Source organism: Rhinichthys klamathensis, unplaced genomic scaffold (genome assembly GCF_029890125.1).
Source record: "Rhinichthys klamathensis goyatoka isolate OS25496 unplaced genomic scaffold, OSU_Roscu_1.1 h1tg000191l_1, whole genome shotgun sequence".
Lineage (NCBI taxonomy): Eukaryota > Metazoa > Chordata > Actinopteri > Cypriniformes > Leuciscidae > Rhinichthys > Rhinichthys klamathensis.
Window position 1 is genome coordinate 243,566 of NW_026606717.1, and position 19,031 is coordinate 262,596.

The 19,031-nt window shown below is 38.7% G+C and overlaps 1 protein-coding gene across 3 annotated transcripts in view; it reads right to left on the reverse strand.

Annotated features, from left to right (window-relative positions):
• Positions 1-19,031, reverse strand: part of mark2a (MAP/microtubule affinity-regulating kinase 2a) — a 49,371-nt gene that overhangs the window by 18,336 nt on the left and 12,004 nt on the right. For all 3 annotated transcript variants that reach the window (XM_056261971.1, XM_056261970.1, XM_056261969.1), the window contains exons 2-7: positions 10,848-11,003; positions 3,478-3,531; positions 3,086-3,134; positions 2,718-2,783; positions 470-540; positions 79-135 (exon numbers count right to left, since the gene is read on the reverse strand). In XM_056261971.1, coding sequence (XP_056117946.1) covers positions 79-135; positions 470-540; positions 2,718-2,783; positions 3,086-3,134; positions 3,478-3,531; positions 10,848-11,003 — 453 coding nt within the window. The remainder of the gene's footprint in view (positions 1-78; positions 136-469; positions 541-2,717; positions 2,784-3,085; positions 3,135-3,477; positions 3,532-10,847; positions 11,004-19,031) is intronic.

A 19,031-nucleotide genomic window follows, 5' to 3' on the forward strand; every position in this document is an offset into this window, starting at 1 on the left:
GATGAAACCAACTTGCATCAGTATAAAGACTACAGAGGTAAAGACATAAAATAGAGTGTGAAAATGTATCTTGTGTACCTTGAGGTCTCTGTGGACAATGCACTTCTGGTGACAGTACTGCACTGCTGACACAATCTGCCCGCACACACACACACACACACACACACACACACAAATAGGTACTTAAATCAAACAATAGCTTATACACAAACTGACTGCTAAAACCATTTGTTTGATGATTTTAAAGAACAATACTGAAGACTGTCTACTCGTGATAGGACCAACCATACCATCAAGTGAGCGGTGTTAAATATTTTTTTTTTGAAAATGATTATTTAAATTCAGACAAACCCAAACACCACTGATGTGTTTACAGCTCTTATGGTGGTTTGTATTCATGCAACAGCGACATCAAATATGCACAAGTGAGTGATTATTTTTTTTTTTTTAAACATGCGCAGCCTCTCACCTGTCTAAATTTGGCTCGGGCCTCTTTCTCTTTCATTCTGCCGTGGGCTACTAGGTAATCAAACACCTCACCTGCAAACCAAGAAGAGTAACAACAGTCACGTTTAGAAAAAAAACAGATTCACAAATTGGGAAGCTAAGCTAGGGTCTGGCTTTTGTGCGTTTACAGCCGCTGGTACTTTACTATAAATCGATACCTTGGGAAACAAATAGGTGGCTGATTAAATTAAACTAGAGCCGTCATTAATTCAACATTGATAATTCATGACATATAGGGGTCTAAAATTTGTTTGCATGACATACAAAGTTACATATGTGGGTTCCAGTGTTTCCTAAGGAATGTTGTGTCTGCAGTGGGATGTTTTTGCAGCTGTCGTCTGATGATCTTAATGTATGTAAAAAAATAAATAAAAATTAGGGATGGGGCCGATCCGATCCAGTATCGGTATCGGGACCGATACCAGCGTAATTCACGTATCGGATTTTCCCGATCCAACCTGCGGATATATCCGATATCCATGAGCCATGTCTGCGCTTTAACGTAGTCTGCTGAAACGACTCCAAAAGTGATTCCCGCGGCCCGCCGGCTAGTCTGCTAGCTGGCTGCAAACTGTGGAATGGATATCCTGAACGGAGGTGCGGCTCAATGAGACACAGAGACCCCACCTCAGGAAATCCATTCCGCAGTTTGCAGCCAGCTAGCAGGATAGCGTTGAGCTGCCAACATGTTGTGTGGAAATCCTATGGTGGAAATACTTCACACTGGAAACACCACAGCAGAGCAAGACAGCAAAATTGCAATGTTTGCAAAGCCGTATTAATTAAACCATTTGTCTGTGATGCATGTTTGCTATTCGCAGTCCAGAAGAGAAAGAGAGAGATCTCTCACGCGGTGCCACAGCGCGCACAACACGACAGCCCATCAGCATGATCGGTGATTGTTGTAAAATGCAGTCTCTACTGTTGCTAAATTGCGGGACGCTTTTAATAATAAAAAAAGCTATTAAAAGCACAAAAATCTGCGCAAGAGAAGCTGTTCCCGCGTCGCGCGCTCCGAAACAGACCGCAACGAGACAAGCACATTATACTTTGGGCTTCATATGCACGTCTAAACGATCAAATGTAGCCTACACAAAAATGTCAAAATGACCGGCTTGGAGATTCACTTAAACAGTTTGTCTAAAATGGACGTAGTTATGGAAATAGTTGGGAGAAAATATGGTGCACTCGTTCTTAAAGGGGAAGCAGTCTAATAAACATGCTGACGATTGCTCCATTACTGAGAATCAAACAACAAAAGGCAAAGAGAAAATCACTCACAGCTCTTGAATGAATAACTTTAGCTTTAATAAGCATAAATCTATCTATGATAAACTTTGCAGTGCTATTTTACTTTTGATTACTTTATTATAATTATTTTTAGACCATACCTGAATAATGTTAGTAGACCTTCCTGAAATTAAAGCACTGTGTAGGCCTGTATAATGTGTATCTTTGTTTAATTGTCTATCTTTTGTTTATCTATTGTTTAATATATATATATATATATATATATATATATATATATATATATATATATTGACATGCATACATACGTACATATCATACTTGCCTGTAGAGAGGAGTTTATTTCAGCATCATATAAAATCAACAATAATGATAATAATAATATTAAAGCAAACACAGCTCTGGTATCGGAAAAGTATCGGTATCGGCCGATATCCAAATTCAGGTATCGGGATCGGATCGGAAGTGAAAAAATGTGGATCGGTGCATCCCTAATAAATATATATATATATATATATATATATATATATATATATATATATTTCATACTTAAACTGTTCCATAGAAAGTGCAAATTACTTACATTTTGTTAACATCCCAGTTAGATTTGATTTAGATCCATTACAGAAGGTTTTTAAAGAATCTCACGCATAGATGCATTAATTTTTACACTTCAAGTCACACTGCCTAAATCACTGAACTGTGCTGAACAGCAGCGCTGTTTAATACGGGGCAGGCTCTGAAATTTGAAGAATGAAGATATAGTACCCTGGTAAATTTTGGTATTTAATGGGGACAGTGATCAGAACTATAGACTGAGAGCCAAATCCTGTCTACAGTAACTAGAGGCATTTACATAACAGTTGAACATTCATAGTGCATACGAGAGAAAAAAAACAGTACGGGATGTAAAAGGGTTAAAAAAAAAAAAGAGGTTAAAATGGGTTCGGGAGAGCTCTGACCTCCGCTGGCATATTCCATCACCAGGTAGAGAGTCTTCTCGGTCTCAATTACTTCAAATAACTTCACTACATGAGGACAGAAGAGGGAAAAAAGGAATGTAAGAAAGGTTCAACTCACATACACAATTTGTTTTGCTTTATTTGCAATATTCAGCATTCTGAATGAAGACTAAAAATCATTTTGATTTGGGTTATTCCCAAGAGGTTTTACGCTCACCAAATCCAGTTGCACAGAAAAACACTGACATTTGGACAAGGATTAATGAACCCAAAAAAGGGGGGAAAAAACAGTGGGTACTGCCAAAACCAGAAAACTGGAGACTCAAGCTGAGAGACTTAAGGGCGATTTGTCTGTCAGTTAAGCTCACCGATATTTGGGTGATTCAAGACCTTCATGATCCTCACTTCCCGAAATAGCTGAAAAAGGAGACAGAAGATGTCAATGTGCTGCAAACAGATGATGTGTTTGTCCTTCACAGAGCATAAATATTTCAAGCTTGTGCACATGAGTAAGATGTGGTTAAGAACCCCCCCACCCCCCAACCGAACTAAGCCAACCAACCCTTTACTTCAGGAAGTATTTGAGCCTAATTTCCTATAATTATCTGCCATGGGCCCTACAGAGAAAAGGCTTTGCGTTTTGAAAGTCACAAGGCAACAGGAAGAGAGACAACTTAACAGGGGTGGGAGAGTTAAAAAACAAAACAAATTTACCAGTAAAATTCTGACCTCATCAACCTTGAGGAAGGGTCACACTCACCTTTTGAAGACTGGAGGAATTGAGCTGAGTCTTGTCTATGATTTTCACCGCCACCTGATCGAGAGGGTAAAGAGTTCAGTTAGGACAAGCGCAAGGAAAAGCCTTGAGGCGGAAGGCACACATCAGCTTTGGTCTGCATTTATACAGATCACAATCTCACATCATCAGGAAACAATTCACGGCGCATTGAGATTACAGCGCGCCGTTCCTGCAGCGAGTGCACACACACGCAAAACCACAGTTTTCATCTTTGTCCCTCTCTTCTCTATCAAGTGTGTTATCGGTGTCTCAGACACCATGCAGTCCCATATTAGCAGGCAAGGGGATCCAAAAACAAGCCGGATGTAAAGGGTGCTGTAGCATGCACCAAAGAACAGCTAGTGGAGGATTCAGAGACATTTAAAGGGTCATAAAACCCTAAACCCAATTTTCTGAGATTTTAACAGAGTTACGCGTGTTGAACATCATATAAGTAAATGTTACCATACGTCAGTTTTGATTGTAGGAGAAAACTAGTTCATTTTAAACCTTTGTGCACTATTTTCAACTTCCAGGTTTAAATTCGTCTTCGTGTACTATATAGGGGTGTAACAATACATCGATATGGATCGATGTATCGATCAAACGTCTAACGATACGATGCATCGATACCACACATAAAATATCGATTATACGGTACCTTTATTTTGACACACTCCACATCCTCACGTAACTTTTCTCCGCTGAAATAGACGCCTGACAAGATTGACTGAACCCTTTGTCACAGAAGCCGGTATTTTCCACTATCATCGCGAGTTCATGTTTTACAGCAGAAACAACAAGCCCCGAAAAGTCTGTTTTAGCAAATCAGTGCGCAGTATTCATGTCAGGTGACAAGGCTGCTTGTCACTTTGAAAATACGCGCTAGCTGAGAGGAGTTTCGTCAAGCTGACTAAAAGTGATCGAGGATGGATTTCAGCGAACTTGATGAACCCGTGATATTCGGGGCATAAAAGTAAAATAAAAGCTGAAGCTTTGTCACGGAATCTTTCTAAAACAGCACGTTTAGTGGTGAGTGAACAGCTCTGTATTTTGTGTACGTTAATCACAACAACAAAGTTTGACAGGCGTCTATATCAGCTGAGGAGATTAGCGTTACAAAGATTAACCAAGTGTTTTATTATGTATCATAGCAAATACTTGGCTTTGTTTAACTCTGAAACATGAAATGTGGAGTTATCTGCTTTTGCCACACAATATATATATATATATATATATATATATATATATATATATATATATATATAGATACATCCTTTCAATGAACTTTAATATAACAGAAGAGTTCATTTGCAAAAACAGATAAGTGCGTTCTTGTTCATTTTCATATAGGCTATCATGTTTTTTTTTAACTTGTAAATGTCCCAATTGGGAGAGGGTGTGCAATTTTCAAAGAGTTTAATTAAACATTCATGTTATATATATTTGGATGTATTGTGAGTTAATAAACGTAACCGGTTGTGTACACTTAGCACATAATATCTAAATATCGATTAATCGATCGATAAAAGCCCTGAATCGAATCGAATCGTAATCGAATCGTAGAATTTGAGGTATCGGCAAATATCGTATCGCTGGCTGAGAGAATCGATATCGTATCGTATCGTGATTAACTGTCCGATTTACACCCCTAGTACTATAGTATATTGATGACTCCTCAGTGTCTCAATTATTCATGAGACTGCCTGTCCTCATCCTATGAGAAGACGCCTTGCTTAATTATTCATGACAGCACACGTTGATTTCCTCTGACAGGCGCTTCAAACAGTGAGATTACTTGGAGTAAGTTAGAGATGCATTAATGGATCAAAAACAAGTGTTTGTTTTTCCTTTGTAAGAGTTTCTGCTTCGCATAAGTTCTCTTCAATAGATCCTGAGTCTTCGACACAAATGTGATTCATCCGCACTGTGAGTGTAACCGGTTTTTACGGCCCTTTAACTGATCAAACGGCTTATAAAAACGCTGCAAAATAAGTCTCAAAAGTTATCAAAGATGCAACAGTGTTCATATATATTTTCGATGCAGAGACCAAAAGCGAATCGCTGTGCATTAAATTATAGCTGTCACAGGATATGTATGTATTTGTGTAATTTACAATGAGCTTACAAAACCATGTGTATATTGTGTTGTGTGTAATGGTAATTTGCAGCATGCACTTGTGGGAAGCTTTGATGCTTTTAACTCAATAAATATGAAATAAAACTGTCAGAAGCTGTTGCTGTGTTGTTGGTCCCTCTTCCCCCTTCACTCTGCATCTCACCACAGCCACTTTTTATAGCATTTTTCAAAACTGCGGTGGCAAAACAGTGGCAAGTCACGTGATCAGCTCATTATGCAGGAATTATAAATGAACAGCTGCATTCCAAACACGCATAGTATTTGTACGATATAACCATAGACTGTAAAAAAATATGGACGTAGTGTCCGTGACGTCACCCGTAGGTTTCCGAAGAGCGTTTTTGAAGCCTAAAGTGGGCGGGGCCGGCCGTCGCCATCTTGGCAGCGCGTCACCTCTCGTCACTCCCGGATAAAATAAAATGGGCAAAGAGGCGGGACCTGGGTGGAGCTGAGGTGCTAATGCTATATGCTACTGGCCTCACGCTGAAGTAACAGCTGATTGAAGAAGTAAAGCCAATAGTTAAAGTTCATGTTTTTGCCCTGCGAAATACTATAATAGTTAAAGGAGAACTCCGGCGCAAAATGAACCTTTGGTCTAATAAAACATTGGTACCTAGTCAACCGTTCACTGAGATTTGTTTTCATGATAATCGAATGTAAAGAGTTTTATCTCTAAAAACTGTTTAGCGTATAACGCTAGTAATGGGGGCATTTAATAAGTAAAAAGAAATCGCTAGTTAATACAACTAACAAGACTCAAAATAGCCCCACACTAACACAGTAACATAATGAGGGTCCCTACATGCAAAATAAAGAATTGAGAACTTTGTAAGTGTACAGACCGTTTAATAAGAAGATAAAGATAAAGACAAGTCCACTTCGTGTATACAGACAGGAGCCATCTTTGGAAAACAGTCTCGACTAATCAAACCACGAACGCCATTCATACAGTTCAGAAGTTCACTGAACTTCATACAGTTCAGCTCACTTAGCACATCGTTCGTGGTTTGATTAGTCGAGACTGTTTTCCAAAGATGGCTCCTGTCTGTATACACGAAGTGGGCATGTCTTTATCTTTATCTTCTTATTAAACGGTCTGTACACTTACAAAGTTCTCAATGCTTCGTTTTGCATGTAGGGACCCTCATTATGTTACTGTGTTAGTGTGGGGCTATTTTGAGCTTTGTTAGTGGTATAAACTAGCGATTTCTTTTTACTTATTATATGCCCCTATTACTAGCGTTATACGCTAAACAGTTTTTAGAGATAAAACTCTTTACATTTGATTATCATGAAAACAAATCTCAGAGAAAGGTTGACTAGGTACCAATGTTTTATTAGACCAAAGGTTCATTTTGCACCGGAGTTCTCCTTTAAAAGACGTAACTAAAAGTGAGACTATGTGTATCGTGATGCATTATTATTCTGCTAGTTAAAAATGTATTATCATGCAGTAACTTAAAATATTGCTCTGAGCTTGTGCATGCAGGGTTCCAGACTGCGACCAAATTGGTCGCATATGCGACCATTTTTTGAGAATGTGCGAGTTAAAATGTTATGTGGTCGCATTTGTGCGAGTGGACGCTTGAGCAACAGAACGCCGTTGTCTCAGCTGCTGCAGTCCGTAACTTATGTTCAAAATGAACGAGTAGGCTACATCATGAATCCATTTTCCAAACCGTGTTTTTGACTTATTCTGAATCACTACGGTACGCCTATAATAAGTGTTTATATTCGGACTATTTTATCCCGGGGTCGTCTCGGCTGCGGAGTAGCCCAGTGCCTGCGTGACTCGCCATAGACATTAACGGAGAGAAGTTCCGTCTACAATGTTCTTCCGCAAGACACGTGCAGTTTATTTATTGACGAACGTAGACGTCACGCGCATTGCACACTGATGGTGAAACGCGCCAATTACGAATTCACGAATTAAGGCATATAAAAATGGTCTCACGAAACACAGAGCCCCCTCCTCCTACGTCTTTTCGGTTATATTTTCAGCGGAAAAGGAAATTATTATAAAATGCAGAAGTAAGGAGTGTGAGATTTCTGCTTTTTGTTACAACTATAAACTTTGATAACGAAAAATCTGTATCAGTTTATTAAAATACTCTAATCTTTTAAAATGTAATGCATACATTTGAATGTTTAATGATTTTTAGATAGATAGAAATATGATAGATAAATTAGATAGATAGAAAGATGATAATAGACAGATAGATAGACAGATAGACAGATAGATAGATAGATAGAATATGATTCAAATGTAAATAGATAGATTGTATATAATTCAAATGTAAAATGCTTAAAATTACAGATTAAAATTACTGTCCAAAATCCATGAAAATCCTGAAATTTGGCAATGATAATTAATATATTAGGTATTTCTGCTGCAACACAGAAAGTGTTTGCTAGCCTTGGTCCATTAAAACCACTATTCATCAGCATGCATTGATTAATAGCATGGCATGTAGCAAAAAAAAGGTGCTACCAAATCATATGCTGGTGCGACCAACTGAGAAAGTTGGTAGCACCAGTGCAACCAGTGGAAAAGTTAACCTGGAGCCCTGGCATGTGACAGTGATTTGTGCGCATACATGTCAGTCAGCATGGCATTGCACGTCAAGTTCGTAAAGAGCTTTATTCAGTCCATTTTAAAATCTGATTTTGGCCGCCTCTCAATTTCTCAAATGGGTTAAACCAAAGATATTACCTCAGAAGTTCAAGTATATGCACTAGAAATCAGCGCTCATTCGAGGGTGTGCATCTATTGCATGGACGGAGAGAAAGCACTCTCACTTGCAGGATTTCATCTGACGGTACTTTTTATTTAACACTAAAAAGTTAAAGCAGCATATCTGTTCCGTGAGAGCAACAGTACCGCATAACGAGTGTGGTCTCTATACCTATAGACGTTTTTAAATCTAAACTCCAATGGAATTAGCTGAGGGTGACGCTAACAGACAGCAGACAAACGGGTAGCAGTGACAGCAGCCGCAATCCACCTGTCACTCAAGTGGCCACGCCCTTAATTATGCAGAACTGTAAGGCTTAATATAATATAAACGGATGAGTTGTAAAAAAAAATTCACCACCCTCACAGTTGTCATGAAGGGCAAAATTAGCTATATAGACCAAAACCACTTTTTGCTCCAGGCTGTAAAAAAAAATTCTGCTGTAAAGTTGGGCATTTCAACATGGGGGAGATACATATTTGACTCACTTTTGCTGTCAGTCGATGAATTGCAGTTTAATTCACTTCCGTGTTGGTTTCAAAAGAGAGACAGGGAGGTTGCCGCTTGGATATAACAGATGCACCTATGTATTACTATTAATTAAAACATTAAAGCTAATTTTCTTTTCATGTGGATTTTAGTAATAAAGCACCTTCAATTTGTGATGTAACGGAAGCAGCAACAGATCGTTTCTTGTGAAATGTGAAAAATTATTGAAAAATAAACAAACATTGAGCGGGGACTTGGTCCAATTTGCTGGAAGTTGATTGGATGGCGGCAGATGTGAATGTGAGCTTGCAGTTGATCGCAAGCAGAGTTTAAGACGACAACTATTGGAGAAGTCTGGCATGCATAGGTAACCAAAGAGAAGACTGTTGAGTCATGATATTTCCATTAAAAAAAATAAAAAAGTTAAAACATGTATGAATAGAAATCACAATAAGATCAATAATATGCACTTAGAAAATAGGGTGATTTTCTATTACATGCTGACTTTATCAAAATAAATGTCAGAAAACGTATTTTATAGGATTTCTTCACTTTGTCCAAGTTGTATACCGTAAAACTTCAAATAATAGCCAAGTCCCAAATAGACGCCTGTCTCTTTTACACGCCTGGTGTGGCTGCAGGTTTGGGTAAATAAAAGCCGGTCTCAAATAGAGGCCGGGTCTGTTTTTTAGTTTCGGGTTGTATTTAATCTTCTAAAACCCGTCAGATCGTTCGCTTTTTGGCGGCCGCCAAAGCAAAAAAATTTCCCGCCAAAGCCTTTTTTGATCGGTGAGTGATGTAGAATAGAATGACTGCTGCGCTTGACAGGGCGCATACGAGCAGAGAGAGCGCCCCGGCCGCGCGCGCGCATTCTCACGTCTTCAAACAACTCGAGCGCTGTCCTGCTCTCTCTCCTTCACGCATATTAATCAAAATCAATTGACACGATAGTAAAAGGTCGGAAGTCCGCAGTTTCACGTGGAGCATTTAGAGATTTTTAGAGATTAGAGACAACACTCAATGAACATCTAAACACTAAATTATAAAGGCCTGTCTCATATAGACGCCTGTCTCAAATACAAGCCCGTGCAGTTCGACGATTTGTGAAAATAAAAGCCCGGGCTATTATTTGAAGTTTTACGGTAATTAATTAGCAGTGTTTTAAATTCAAATATTTGACAGTGTTTGTAAATTAAACCCGATAACCTGTGTGCAATAACCAATACAATTTAATGTTATTACTAGGAAATATTGCCATTTCTACATACTATTATATATTATGTACTATTATATACTATTATATATTATGGATAATTAAAACGAATACGATCTCCGTCCACACCAGCGTTTTAGCTGCGTATTAGAATTGATCTCCGTCCACATTAAAACGACTGAAAACGCGGATCACGTGACCATTCACCAACACTGGGCATGCGCGTCCCGGTGTAAACACAACTTCATTGATAAAATTATCCCACCATGCTCTGGGTTAACCCCAAACCGACGCTCCGTACGGTCAACGCCGCCGCTGCACATGGGAATTGTCACAGATCACTCGAATAATAGCTTGACTCCGGCGCATGTAGGCCGTTATAGCGTTGTAAAATGCAGAATTTACTTGTACAACAGCTGCTAGCAAAGATATACGCCATGACTGATGACACCCGATCATAGAGCCGAGCGAGAGCCTCTACTACGTCATCGTTTCTAAAGTTCTCCGTTTTGACCCGTCTACACTAAAACGCCCTCCGGAGATTCAAAGCGAAAAACGGGTCGGCAGCGTTTCTAAACTTCTCCGTTTTGCCGTTTTAGTGTGGACGGGAGGTGCAAACGTAGCAAAAGGTCTCCGTTTTTAAACGAAAACGCAGTAGTGTGGACGGGGCCTCAAAGACATTCCACTCATCCGACAAATAACATGCCAATTAAACAGCCAACGGTTTTTGCCTTGTCATATTTTTCTTTGGGGGTTAAACAAACTCAATCCTCACCTCTTTGCCAGTGAGGACATGCTTGGCCAGTTTGACCTTGGCGAAGTTGCCTTTGCCGATGGTTTTCAGGAGCCTGTAGCAGCCGATGTGGGGCTGCTCGTCTGCTGTGGAGAGGGGCATGATGCAGCGCCCTCCGGGCTTTGAGTCGGAGTGAGACTACAAAGGGAGAGAGAAAAAAAAAAATTTAGGCCAGTGTTTTTTTTTTTTGTTACTATTCCAGACCACAGTTCTTCACCTGGGAACAGTTATGAAAGTTGAACTTAAACGCACAGATGGGAGGTTTGCAGAGCACTGCTTTAATAATATCCTTATAAGAGCTCAAGTGATTCTGATTCGATAGGACTGTCGTCAGTCACCATCTGATTCTCACACTAAGCAGACATGCAGAGAGGCAGAGATGAAGAGTGAGGTAGAAATAGGAAGAGACTGTGAAAGAGAGCAGAGATTAGGGATGCACCACAATTTCATCAGAAATCATTTTTGGTTTTTGCCTGAAAGAGAAAACGGGCAGAACATTTTGGCCAAAAATGAGAACTGAAAACCCTTTGACATCCAATAACAGCTTCACTGACCATAAAAAAGCAGATTAAATGGTTCAGGTTTACTCAAGTAAACAGCAGCTGTTGATGGATGATATATAGTTGGGAAAGAGGTCGTGTTCAACAGTTGTTTAAACACATCTTCAGACAAGCACAATGTCTAAAAGCCTAAAGAAGTGTGGTTAAATGAAGTTAAATGTGACTGCATATTCAGTTTATTTTTGCCTTTTCTAGCTGTTTTTAAAGTCCAAATGGCAAACTTAACCTACTTTGTTCAAGCGTTTGGCTATTAACACAATCCAATGATTGCACAAAGCATACAAATCTATCTTATGTAGCACATCAGATGAATTCTCTCTCATACAAGAGAAACATCTGAAAATATAAATTTCTGTACAAATATCAGACCCTTCTGGGCAATGATCTACACTACTGCTCAAAAGTTTGGGGTCAGTAAGATTTATTAATGCTTTTGAAATAAGTCTCTTGTGCTCACCAAAGCTGTATTTGTTTGATACAGAAAAAAAAGAGAAAAAAAAAAATCAGTAATACTGTCAACAATTTAAAATAACAGTTTTCTAATATATTATGTTTTAAAATGTAATTTATTGTAATATCTTAAACGCCATCTTAGGCCATAGTGAGACCGCTTTGGGTGTGTGAAAAATACATTGCGATAATTATCGTTAAAGTTTTATCACCCAGCCCTATACTGAAATGAGATATTTTTTTTCCGTTATTCCAAACAAAGGCTAATTTAAAATTAACACATTCAGTTTGGTTTTCAGACCAGTATTTTCATTTCAGTGCATGACCAGCAGAGATAACAAAAGACAGAGAGGTCACAGGACAGACAGCAGTCAAGGGGAAAAAAAGAAGAGGAAACTGATGGGGAGTGAGTGAGAGAGAGAGTAGTGTTTGACCATGGGAATTTCTCTTGACTGGTGTGAGGTACACTCGGTTCTTTCTGCGTTGATTGGGGAACAGAGCCTCAATTGTGGCCTGTCCCTGTGTATGAGCTCACATTAGAGCAGTATTTTGAGGACAGGATGTTGACCAGTAAGGTGAGTACATACAATTCAAACAGATCCTCGATTGTCTATCGTCGCACATTTTCAAAACACAGTTACTGCCACCACGTTTATATTAGTCTGTCCCTGAAGTCTGGCTTGTGTCCGTATGTCAGTGTGCTAAGGGTGCCCTTTGTGTATGGATGGCAAACATCTAAAGAAACTTAATTTCAAGTCACATAAAAAGCACCGGATGAGGTCTGTGATTTAGTTGGCGCATCTTCCTGATAACAACCTCGTAGAGCCAGATGAATTCACTTCTGCTAAACACACCCATCACTGGTGGTGAGTCATTCAGGGGTTACGAAGCACATCACTGATAGACTCTTAAGTGCTATTTAAACATTACACAATCCTCATAACACACACACACACAAAAAAAAACTCCATTATTTGGTGTAAATAGTCAGAACGCTACACAGGCAGAAAAATCAGCAAAGATAGTCTTAGATAAAAAAAAAAAAAATCATTCGATAATTTGAATATACTGTATACAAAAAAAAAGCAGACTTAAATTATTTCAAGCTTTACATGGTTAATATCAAGTTAGTATTTTTATCATTCTCATCTTCTCAGTTCTCGCGCATGCATCGTGGCGCTCTCGTGAACTCACATAAGAGGCCCACACAGAAGAAAATGAATAGTTGAATTAAGTCGTTATTTTATTTTTACTAACTTTTCTGGGCCGGCAGAATGAAATTACATAGAAGCCTATGAAGGGGTGAGCCAGCTCTCAGATTTAATCAAAAATATCTTAAATTGTGTTCCGAAGATGAACGAAGGTCTTACGGGGTTGGAACAACATGAAGGTGAGTAATTACTAAGTACTGACAGAATTTTCATATTTGGGTGAACTAACCCTTAGCAACACTTCTGCAACCAAGCCTTGGTGGAATTTGAGGTATGCTTGGGATCATTGTCCTGTTGGAAGGTCCAATGACACCCAAGCTTCAGCTTCCTAACTGACAACATGACGTTTTCTCCTAGGATTTCCTGATACTTCAATGAATCCATCTTGCCTTCCACACACTGCAGGTTTCCAGTGCCAGAGGATGCAAAGCAGCCACCAGAATGCTTCACTGTAGACAGTGTTCTTTACAGCATATTCTCCATTCTTCTTCCTCCACACATACCGCTAATCCATAGTGGAATTAGCTGAAAAGTTCCAGTTTTGTTTCATCGCTCCACAGAACAGAATTCCCAAACCTTCTGTGGCTCAATTATATGATTGAGCAAATTGGAGCCAACTTTTCTTGTGCTTTTGGGTCAATAGTGGTGTATGTCTTGGAGTTCTGCGTTTAGTACATGCCTTACAGTGCAGCTGAAACCTCAGTGCCTGTGGCCACTAAGTCTTGCTGCAGGTCTTTTGCAGTCACTCGAGGGTTTTTCTGAACCTGCCTCAGAAACTGGTTGCAGCCGTTGACAGCTTCCTTTTTCTGCCCCGTCCAGGTACTGTAACCAATGTTCATTAAATGTTGAACTTGCGAACTATGCTTCCAACGGTGTCTCTAGGAACATTTAGTGCCTTTGCTGTAAAAAGAGATCAGTTGCCTTAAAATTATTAAGTAAATAAACTTCATGCTTAATCGAAAATATTAATTGTCAAGGTCACATAATTTTTTACGTGCATTTACTTAATTTTAAGGCAACGGGTTTACTCAATTTTTTTAAGTGAGTGAACTGAACAGAACAAGATGTAAAAACAGTGTATCTTTTTGTATCCTGTTCCTTGTTTGTGAAGGGCAATCATATCTTCTCAACTGTTTGGACCAATCTTTTGACTTGTTTCTAACATTCAGTCAAATGTGAAACTCGACAAACCTGGCCTGTTCAGGTATTTCATGTGTTCTAACTTCTAGCTAAAGCAAACCAACTAATGATTTGTGTGTGTGTGTGTGTGTGTGTGTGTGTGTGTGTGTGTGTGTGTGTGTGTGTGTGTGTGTGTGTGTGTGTGTGTGTGTGTGTGTGTGTGTGTGTGTGTGTGTGTGTGTGTGTGTGTGTGTGTACAAAAATATCTATTATTCTACATATTGTAAGATTATTTTGTACGATTTTTTATCCATTTCAGTGTGAAATATGACCCAGACATTTTTCTTTTGTGCGATTCACCTACTTATAGACAATCACCTTCACACAAACAAGTTTGCCTCCTCTTCCTGACAAAAGGGAAGTGTAATGATACTGCAGTGAGTGAACGTCACAATGAGCTGATGTACTGTAAGGGTCTGCAGTGAGATTAACACTCAATGCACACACAAACACAGAGCTCTGACCTTTAGTACAGCAGTATTGCTGCTCAGACACTGATTTAAACAACCATCACCTAACCAAATCTATATCGCTTCAACACAGATGCAGCAAGGGAAAACCAACAGAAGTCAAACAGAAATCTTACTGCACACCACAATAAATAACACCTAAGAGAGAAAAGGCTAGATCGAACAACAAAGTCAACAGACATGCAACACAAAGGATTCAAAAACAAATAGAAAGAGCCCAACAAAATGAAATAAACAAGGGTCTCAAGCAGGGTGGGAATTATACCGCGGCCACGGCCGCCGTTGCCCTACACTTTGGCCTTCATGCCCCGTGAAAAAAAAATCATCGTACGGCCACAGTGGCCTGTGTGCCCTGGCCCTGTCCAAGTTCCATGTATAAAGCGCCAGTGCAGCATAGTGGGCCACCCAAGTAGTCTCTGAACTTCAATTAGTTCGTGGACTCGCGCAGGTGCAGTGTCATAACCAGTGCGTCGGCGCACTGAAGCGTTTCTTTTCCCCATCGCGTTCCCATTCTAACACAGTCTCATCCCAAGACGTCATATGACTGACGCTTTTGACCATACGTCAACATCCGACGTTTTAGGGTACCCTTTAACGTCAGTTAGATGACGATCCTAGGGCGTCATATGTCTGACGCTTTACCTTTAGCGTCAGTTACATGACGCGGGTAGGTTTAGGTCTGGGTTAGGGTTAGGATTTCATAGCGTCATATACTGACGTTAAAGGGTACCCTAAAACGTCGGATGTTGACGTATGGTCAAAAGCGTCAGACATATGACGTCTTGGGATGAGACTGGGCTGCCCATTCATAAAAAACTCCTGTGCTGTCGTCATGACAGCGATTCACAAAACAACGTCACTCACGGCTTTTAGCTCAAAAGTGTGCAGATTTGGAGAAATATTTATATATTCTCAGTTTACATCAGATTTCTATTAACAGGAATAATATTTTATTGAATTGAATAGAATTGTATACTATGGCCAAACTATACTTAGCCTATGATGAGAGATAGAAATTTAAGTCATTAAATTCAAGTTCACGAAAACTTTTCCCTCCGCTGCGACTGTCAGTCATTCTCCATTCAGCATCAAACAGCGCGTCGCGTTCGGTTACAGATAACCCTCTCCAAGATGATTCAATGTTAATATTATAATATTATTATACTTGATCTGTAGATAAAGCTCTATGGTTTCGCATAAAATTACTATCTTGCTGGACTGTATTGCTGTAACTTAATCATGTTACTTTCTATAGTGTGTCTGTTAGATCACAACACTGGAGCACTATAATTGTTCTTCACGCGCACAGTAACTGAAATTTAAAACTCTTAAAAGAAAAGGCTCAATAAACTATTGCATAGATAGATACTGTATAATACACTACGCATCGATATCGATATGTCTTTGTGCTTTGAACTTTTCAATGCGGACTCGACGCGCTGCGCGCTGTGACTGTGTTGTTTCAAGCGCATCATTCTGCGCTCGGGATATGCGCATAGGCGCTTTGTGTCGCACTGTGTTGGATCCTTTCATAATCATATAATACTTTTGCGCAATGAAAGATTCTTAATAGCCTTTTTTGTTCTGTCCTATCTATCATATGTTGCTGCCTCATTAAACAGCTGTGATATACATTTAAAAAAAAATCTTAATTTTATAGTAGCCTAGACTATGTATAAAATAATTGATCTTTCTGATTTTTATCTTGTTTTTCATTCATGTATTTTACAACAATACAAAGAGCAATGTGTAACGTTTTATTTATTTGTTCCCCAGTAAATAATGTTTTTTTTTCACTAAATGTTCAGATTTGATAAAATTATTGTACACTTGTGATTTTTTTAGACTAAATTTTACTGCTGAGTTATCCACTAATCTAGTTTATAATAGAATTTTTGTCATGATTGGTTATGATCATTTTGTTTTTTATTTGTTGTTTTTTTTTTAACTGCGCTGGTATGCAAAAAAATGCATCTAAAAATTCATCAGATTGATGCTTTAAAATATGGAATATATAAAATTTTCTTACGGGGAGCATGCCCCCCGGACCCCCCTAGAGGGGTAATATCCTTCTCACCTTTTTCACCCCTGAACTGTTTTCATGCCTGATTATACATAAAATATTATATTTTCTGTCTGATTTTTTTTTTTATCTGAAGCCAAATCAGATCACAGAAGGTAAAAAAAGTATTTTTTATTTAAAAAAGTCATAATCCGTGTCTTATTCCAAATTAGGATGTTATGGTATCAATCTGAATGGGAAAACCATCGAATTGTACTCAATGGCCTTTGTGCCCTGTCATATGGCCTTGGTGCCCCTAAAAAAAAAGAAAAGGTGGAGGCCAAATGGCCTAGCCCCTAAAATTACATAATTCCCACCCTGGTCTCAAGAGATATTTTCAGAGATTAACCACTTTTAACTTGAAATAACATACTAAAAAATTTGATGCTGGAAAAAAAGCAACAAACATTGACCAACAATAAAAAAAAGTAGTGCAGAGAACATGTCCTATGCGAACGGCCCCCTAAGTCATAAAGATGTGGCTCTGTCATGTTTTCGGTTTTGTTTATGGCTTGAAACAAAGAGAATATAAAAAAATGCCACTACTTTAGGCAAATAATCTAGATGAATGTCCAAATACAACATAAAAGACTAAAAGCAGTGCATAAATCTTGGAAAAAATCCTCACAGAATGACTGGACATGCTAACTTGGCTAAAACACTTGGCTATAACCCTTTCTGGGTCACACAACATGCTGTGTCCGTGCCTGTTCGCACACTGACACGAGATTGTAAGGTCTTACATGCACATTACAAAAACAAATGGCACAAGAATTTATACTATAAACCACCTGTACTTTAATGACCACCTGTAATTTAATTTCAGTGTATATACTAATTTAATTCAGTCATCAAAACAATGTACCTCTAGTTTTTAGCTTCTGGGTCCATAAAAATACCTTCTGCAAAGAGTTTAATCTAAAGGCTCATGACAGAAGTGAAGACAGATACTCCAGGATGGTTTCAAAACAAAAAACCCAGCGTTGATAGCAAATAGACGAATAACCCTGAGGAGGACTTCAGGGGCCAGGAGGTCTCTGCCTAAAATAAGATCCATATGCTGATCACTCTGGGGGTCCGAGCTGGGAAAAGCAGCTTCCTCACACACTGCGGCATAACAGGAAGTCAAGCTAATTCCCGGAAGTACAGTGATAGAGGAGAGTGAGAGAGAGAGAGAAGAAAAAAGGCAAAATGATTTGGGTTCCAGGTCATACACAGGAAGCGACGTGTCTGGGTTTGTCAGGAGGAGTGGCTGGTGGAGCAAGACAAGGCTTCAAGAAGCCCTCTGGAAACGAAAGCTGACATGCCCGGACAGCTGGGAAACAAGACAATGGAACGGATTGGAGGAAGACAAACTGCAGACTGAGCCCTTCTGAAGGTTTCTCCAGTTAATCTGATCCACTAGCAATGAGTCAAACATACAAGAACGCTAGATGAATGATGTCATTGCAACCTTACTTATGTAGAAGAGGGACTACATTTTAAAGGAATTGAAGAGATTAAGGAGCTTACTGTAAAAAACTGTGGATGTTAGATTCAATTATTTCAGGGATGAGCATTCAACAAAACTATAATCAGAACATTTTATTAATTTTATTAATCACTACAGTAAATACCACTGGAGAATTAGGTTGGCAACAAACTATGATTTAGGTTCAGTTTTTTTTCTCATATTATTATTTGTCTGTAGATCATTAGAATAATTGAAGAGCATTTATTAAATAAAATTAGTATAAAAAATTTAATCAGAGAATAGGCCTCTAAGATCATTAGAAATGTTTTATTTGGTTAATAATAATCCATATTTCTTTAAAATTATCACTTTTCACATTTATTTAATTTTGACTTCCCAATCATTATTATTATTAATTAACTACTAATAATAATTATTTTAAACCCTTATGAATGAACATAAGGTAAAATAAGGTAGATAAAACCTTTAGCTGGATATATAAACAATACATTTTTGACATGTTCAAAAATAAATAAAATCAGAATTAGAGAAAAGACCTCTAAGATCGTCAGAAAGGGTTTTACTCTCGATTTTTCTTAGCAGTATATAAACCTATACCTTTTTTAAAGCTGCAGTCCGCAGTTTTTCCTCTTTGTCGCCATCGTTGTTCGAAATCTGCAATTGCAGTCATTCGCGGAATTATCAACTTTACATGAGTTGTAGTTCAACACCCTCGGCACGGCACAGCGCGGATGAACACAATGTTTGAGGAGAGTGTGAG